This window comes from Cariama cristata, unplaced genomic scaffold, assembly GCF_000690535.1.
Source record: "Cariama cristata isolate BGI_N322 unplaced genomic scaffold, ASM69053v1 scaffold14873, whole genome shotgun sequence".
NCBI classification, from domain to species: Eukaryota; Metazoa; Chordata; class Aves; order Cariamiformes; family Cariamidae; genus Cariama; species Cariama cristata.
Window position 1 is genome coordinate 1 of NW_009609052.1, and position 7,065 is coordinate 7,065.

A 7,065-nucleotide genomic window follows, 5' to 3' on the forward strand; every position below is an offset into this window, starting at 1 on the left:
TCTCCCCTCAGGGGAGGCTGGTTGGCAAGGCATCCTCCTGCCACCATCGCTTCTCAGGATTGTCATCGGCGTGGGCTTGAATAGTCGTCGTGGTTTCTGGCGATCGTCCATGGGACGCGGAGCTTGAGATCATTTTGAGGTGTCCATCAGCTGAAGCTGATGCGGAAGGCTTTAATTCCGGCCTGTGTGGCTGATCGGGCCGGCCTGGGTAGCTCCTCCTGAAAACTGGCTTCTCTTCTTTGAAGACATGAGCGACTGCTTGTCTTTGAAGAAACTATAAAGCTATATTTCCATGCGCTGTGACCTGTTTTTTCCCTTGCTTTTATTGTAAATGCCAGTTTTAATGGATGTTTCTTTTATTTCTTCCCTTTGGAGGACAAGAAATTAGTCTAGATGCAGTAAATTGGAAGAAATGGAAGAAAGGAAAATCAAGAGGAGGAGCCCCAAATCATCTACCAGTCACCCTGCTCAGGTTGCTAACTCCAAGAAAAACTCGGTGCCAGTCAGTAAAAGTACAGCCTTTTCGAATCCTGCACCGCAGCCTGCAGTACAAAAACCAAAGTTAAAACGGTAAGTTTGGGAGCATCTTGCAAGCTCAGTGGAAGCGAGAGCCAGAAACCTGCCAATGCTTGGAGAGTCTAAAGGGTGTTTAGACTGGCTGGGACAACATGAAAAGGAAGAGCTTCAGACTTGTGAAAATTTTTGATGACCTGTCTTTTTTAGCAAAGCGGTTTGCCTTTAAGGCAACCTAATGGTTATTTTACAGAAAAGGAAGGTGCTTGGTACTCTTCTTGTAAGCTTTATAAAATGTTACACCACGTTGTAGACTCGTACAGATAACAATTTAGCTGAACAGATGATAGCCTGATGTGACTGGTGAAAGACAAGAGTTGGGTGATCAAATAGGGCAAATGTGGGCATCGTATGGGAGATAACAGAGCCCCAGATGTACAGCTGTGAGGAACAAATAAAATACGACGTGACTGCAAGGTTGGAACTATCAAGTAGGGCAGGAAATGAAGGACGTAAATTGAACAGGATGAGCTAGAACTGGAATTTCCGGGTGGTTTTTGTTTGGGGACCTGTCAGTGTGGGCAGCGATAGCTCCCAGGCCATATTCAAGTGCAGAGGCAGGCATCTAGCTCTTCAGAAAGTACCATTTTGGAATAGTTTGTGTGTTTTTGATGATACATCTATTTCAGTTTGAGAATGTTAATTTTCCTGCATGTTAGCATCTATATTTCTTGGCTGTGGCAGTTAAGGTAGATAAATGAGAGAAGAGGGATTTTAAAGTGAAATGTTAGCTAGAGAGAGGCAGCCGACTTTATTGACCTGTGTGTGTTAGCTGAAGATTAAACACTGAACTGTCATAATTAGCACAGATAGCACAGATGAATAATGAGTTTCTGCAATGTAAAGTCTATACATTATTTTTCAGGGGAAATATGTTAATGTTTTGAGGGAAATACTAATAAATACTAATGTGGTATAAATTGGTGGTTTCTGCAGCTGACTGTACAGTTTACTGAAGTCTCAACGCTGTTCTGGAATGTACTAGAAATTCATTTCTTGTAGTCCACAATATCAGCTAGGGAAGAAAATGTCCTTTTTGCTTTAAGTTATGGAAAAGGAGATTCTTGCTCAAATGTTAAGTCAGGCTTACTGAGCAGTGCTAACACAGACAATTTCTCAAACTTTCCCAGCAGGAGTGGTAATTGACATAACAATGTGAGGATGAACTGCTGTTACAGTAGTGGAGTAGGAGCATTTAATTCATTTTTACTTCCTCTGCAAGAATCTAATGAAATAACTTTTCCAGGAGTGGTAATATATTGTCTTAAACTTCAGATACAGGTGGAAAAAATCGATGACCTGTCTGGCATACAAACCTTTCTTAAAGTCTGAAATTGAAGCAGAAATAGCCAAAGTTAAACCTAAATTAAGACTGGTTGCCCTGAGTTGAGCCAGATATGATAATTGTTGGACCATTAAGTTGTTCCAGCATATAGACTATGTAGTCTATACAAGGTTTATAGACTGCAGAAGCTGTTAGGCTGGAAAAAGAATTATTATTTCCCATAGGAAAAAGAGAATTTATGACTTGCAGAGCATGGGAGTATTCAAGGGAAGGGTGGGGCTTACTATGCTGTAAACCCTATTATCTTCACTAATTAAATAAAGCCTCTTTATTAAGCCTGTCCCATAGTATTAATATCCCATAGTATTCTAAAGTTTAATTTTTGGGCTCAAAATTTTTTACTGAATCGAGTTCTGAACAGACTCACCAGACTCACTGGTAATTGTGTGTTTGCCTTCCATACCAATTGCATGTTCATTTGGATTTATAATGGTTATTCATTTTCATCCATGTAGTTTCTATGGGCACGTGGTGCTCTGAATAAATTTTATGTCTAGAGAAAAACATACCAGATCCAGGAATTTCGATGGTTTTGTTGCCGAGGGGGCTGTGGAGAATTTTTAGCATGTTTAACATTTGTTTGGGCATGGACTGGTTCCATTTGGTACGTGTTAGAGTACTGGGAGATTGCATTTGCTGGCGTTTTACAAAATGGGTATGTTATTTGAAGGTGGGAAGAAGGAGCTCTAGGAAAATTTATTTGGAGGTAAGGTCACCTTCTTGTATAGGTTATAACGCGTTGTTTTCCACACTGGTTGTAGTCTATAGGTGTTTGTGACCACAGGTTTTCTCTCTGGCTTAAAGAGAGTTTGGAGATGCTTTTTGGGTGATTTAATGTAGATAACGCTCCATGTGTCATTGTTGGGTAATGATCCTCTTTAGATTATTAAGATGGCCATTACATACATGTGCTCCATTGATATTTCCCACTGTTAGTAGGAAAGCAGACTGTTGGAATCCTTCATTTTGCAGTATCAAACTGTCAAGATAGTGGTGATGTTCTTTATTCTTAAGACAAACTGGTGATCCATTTTTCTAACTTAAAAGGAGTGATTGAAATATGTATTACATATTTTTTCCATTTCATTGTCAAAGCCCAGATGTACAGTTATCTTACATTTCAGATTCTTGGTGAAAGTGAAAGCAGGAAGTAATCTTTTTATTTTGTTTGTTTATTTTTTTCAGCGTAATAAAAGAGAAAGCCAAACCTCCAGGAGGTGAAGCAAAAGGGGCACAGGCAGCACCAATCCAGCATTCTTTTCTCACAGATGTATCAGATGTCCAGGAAATGGAAAGGGGACTTCTGAGTCTCCTGAATGACTTCCACTCTGGCAAACTTCAAGCGTTTGGTAAGTGCATGAGTTGTCTGTATACAATAGTTGTTTTTATAGCTATACAATGGTAACATTTGCAAGCAAGTGTGCTGTATGGAGAGACTGCCAGTTTGTGATATCGGACTTTGCCATATGAAATGAACACAATTAATAGATTTTACTGCATTTTTAAATTATAGTCCTTTTGTAAGCTTGTCTTTGGTGTGAGATTATTCAAAGGCTATTTGATTGTTCCTTCCAGCATGGCTTACCAAAGGCAGTACCTTGGCTTATGGGTTTAAGATACTAAGTTTAAAGCCACTTATTTATAATAGTATAGGAATAATAAGAAGTGACTGTATTTAGCACCCGATTTTGCTGCATATTAAGACTTTAGACTATTGGTAACAACTTTTATAGAATCCAATGCAAGCTGCATTATTTTAGGCAAGCTTACTCTTCTGTCTTAGCATCTTACTGTTCTTACTACTTCACAGTTGATGGAGGTTTCAGAAAAACTGTGACACTCTTCTGCTTCCTTTTTTCTCTCTGTACTGAGTAGAAAGATGCCTATGTGCTTTTGCAAGTTTAGTGTTAGGTCAGCATGTCATGTTAATTCCACACTGACTTTACAAGAGAACCTGAAAAGTCCGTATCATACAAAGCATCAGCTACAAGAAAGAAACCCCCAACGTTAATCAAAATTAGAAAGAAGGTTTATTGTGATCATATTTAAAGTTAAAAAACCAGGCCCCTCCTAAATCAGGAGAGAAATTCAGGAATATAGAAAAAAACCCCATATATTCTAAAAACCAGTTATTACACTTGATAGTTACCGTAAGTTCAGCACCACATAACACCGGACAGGGTGACAGAAACTTCAGTAGTGAAACAGAAGTCACTGAGAAAGCAAATTAATTTGTAAATTTGATGTTTAAATTCCTCTTCTCTGATGTGAAAAGCTGCATCTTTGCACCTTCATTTAGTCTCTCAGGTTTCTTTCTCTAAGGCTGTTGCTCGTCTTTTTAGGAAATGAATGTTCCATAGAGCAGATGGAGCATGTGCGGAGTATGCAGGAGAAACTTGCTCGCCTCAATCTGGAGCTGTATGGGGAGCTGGAAGAACTCCCTGAAGATAAAAGGAAACTAGCCAGTGACTCCAACCTGGATAGGCTGCTGTCAGATGTAAGTACGGGGAAGGCAGAAGAAGTGGATCTTTGCCCACAGCACTCGGCTCAGGAAAACGCCACTAGTGGGTGGGCAGGGATTTACGGTTGAGAACATAGTTCTGTAATGAATCAAGACAGAAGCCCTGCCCTCCTCTTGGTTTTGAGAAGACACAGTACCTTGGTTTCTTTTTTTGGAGGCTCCTGCTTGTTTTGGTGAGTGGAGCAGCCTAGCTGTAAACTGCCTGAGGGTGGAGGCCTGTTTAGAGACAGCCAGTGTACCAGGGAACTACAACCGTTTTCCCTGTGGTCCGTCCGCCTACATCTGGGGAAGACCACACATAACAAAGAATTTAGATCTGTATATTCTATACTTTCATTTTCTCCTTTCTCTAGTGTATTGCCATAAAACCCAAAACTGTTAAAATTTCTTTAAATTCCCTGAGATGGGCAGATTTAAACTTAACTTGGGACTTAGCTCTGTTGGTGTAGAATTCAGTACAGGTTAGCTTTGCTTTTTATAATGAAAATCATACATTTCAGCCCAAACTATTAGTGATTCCCTTCATTGTTTTAATGTATTTATTTCATCATAACTGTTGCATTTATTTGACTAACTGAAATGTCATTTCTGATACTGTCTACATTGATATTGCAGCTAGAAGAACTGAATTCATCTATGTATCCTTTTCCTTAAATGTCTATTTTGCATTATAATTATTGTTAACTGTAGTCAAATTACAGTGTATTTCCCCAGTAACTGCTGTCTTTACAGGGGTCAAATCGCTTCAATAACGTCCTTTCTTTGAAATTAGTACTGTAATACAGCATGGATTTTAGGTTCTCCCAGTACCTAAATGACTGGATCTTAACACTTTTAATTACAGGCTGTTTTGTCGTAGGGCGCTGTATTTAGCTCGCGCGGACCACTTCAGACAGTGTGTTGACAGTGGGAGGCAAAGCCCAGCAGAAGCAGGGTCTTTCTGCGTGAGTCTTGCAGAGACATTCTGGAACAAACATACACAGCAGTATTCCTTCTGTAGTACTCGGACGTGTTCTGTCCCATTGATAAGTGAATCCTATTGCCTTTTAGTTTTTTCTAGAAATACAGGCAGCTGTTTATCACTGATTTTACTGTGAATAGTGCACTGACCTAATTTTTTATTTCTTGGGTCAGACTATGGTTGAGTTAAATAGTTCAGCAGAGCTTTGGTAATTGAACAAATGGCTGCTCTTAGCTCACCTGGGAGAAGATAAAGCTGAATGTCTTAGCTCATCTTTTACATCATGCATTTGATAAGCTAAGAACAGAGTTGAGGAGCGTTGCATTCGGTTTATACTGCAGTCCGGTTAGTTCTGATGTTACACACTGTGTGTGCATTGAGGACTCTGGTTTGGGACTTCACATACTGCACAGGTATATACATTCTGTGTGTCTGTGGAAAGCTGTTTAAGGCTAGGTCTCATAAAGAACACAAGTGGAATGTGATGATAATATCACATGATAGTGATAAAAAAATAATCTGCCATCCCCCTTGATCAACCAGCTCCTTCTGGAGGTATGTAATGTGAGGAAGATTAATCTGCTGGTTGAGAACTAGCATGGGACTAAATAGAACTGGACTGGTGCATACCCGCCGCAGGACTGAGCATTGTTCCGTGAACACTGCTGTCTTGTTCATACCTTATCTATATGTGCAAATGTTATTCCTTAATGGTTTGCTTCAGCCAAAAACTACATTTAGCAGATGCTCAAGATATTCCAAATAGTGCCACGGGCTGAAAGAACAGCTTTGTCAGTGTGGATTCTCCCAGCAGCTTTTCTTTTGTTTTTCCTGACAGTAGAATCTGGAACAGTCGTGGTTTTGTGTGTTTGGGGTTTGTTTGTTTTTTTTTTAATTTTACACAATGAAGAATTGGAGTGCAAATCCAGACGCTTATTTTTGCACATTCCCCTTTGAGCACTGTGTTATGTCAGGACTCAGTATTTAGAGTTTTAAGTAGGTTCTTGTGACGCTATGCTTTTTATTATTGCCTTTTATTTAACAGAAAATTGGGGAAACTTAGAAGTACATTTCTTCTGCTCAGTGCTGTTCATATGGTTGAAAATGATATATGTATATAAGTTCAGTAGCATTTCCCCAGTTTTTATGAAGGTAGTGATGATGTTGCCTTTCTGATCAGTGTGTTGACAATCTGTACACCATAGCTTTAGTGTTTTCTTGATCAGTGATGCCACAGATTAATTTATTGTTAATAAAGTAAAACATTTTCAATGTATGATGTTTCATTTAGAGAAGCTGCTATCTGTTCAGCTGTGTTAAGAAGATACAGCTTCTTAATGGTCTGAATGTTTGCAGTTTACTTTTTTATTACTGTGAATAATTATAAAATGTCACTTAATTAGAACTAGCATGCATGCTAGCAGTCCGCATAATTTGATTAAGTATTGTGAAATTCCAAAATTGGGTAGAGTTATTGTTCAATAAATCCAGTATATGTAATTTCTTAGTGATTCCTGTGTTACAAATAGTCTGATATTAATCAGTATCATCTTTGTGTTCACAGTCGGAGAAAAAAATCCTGTATTAGTGTAAGATCTGGCTAGTTTTAGATCCAAAATTTCTATCCTGGTCCATCAAACTATGCCTTTGGTTCTAGATTTATTT

At 38.9% G+C, this 7,065-nt stretch overlaps 1 protein-coding gene across 2 annotated transcripts; it reads left to right on the plus strand.

The window, feature by feature from the left end:
* Positions 1–192: 192 nt before the first annotated feature.
* Positions 193–6,689, plus strand: CCDC28A (coiled-coil domain containing 28A). Of its 2 annotated transcripts, XM_009697399.1 has the most exons (5): positions 193–570; positions 3,104–3,267; positions 4,261–4,415; positions 5,055–5,077; positions 6,125–6,689. In XM_009697399.1, exons 1-5 carry the CDS (start codon positions 413–415, stop codon positions 6,177–6,179), a joined length of 555 nt encoding a protein of 184 aa, XP_009695701.1. In that variant the 5' UTR covers positions 193–412; the 3' UTR covers positions 6,180–6,689. The 2 variants fall into 2 exon arrangements, with proteins under 2 accessions (XP_009695701.1, XP_009695700.1); XM_009697398.1 differs by lacking the exons at positions 5,055–5,077; positions 6,125–6,689 and having other exon boundaries at positions 347–570; positions 4,261–4,702.
* The last annotated feature ends 376 nt before the right edge of the window (positions 6,690–7,065 follow it).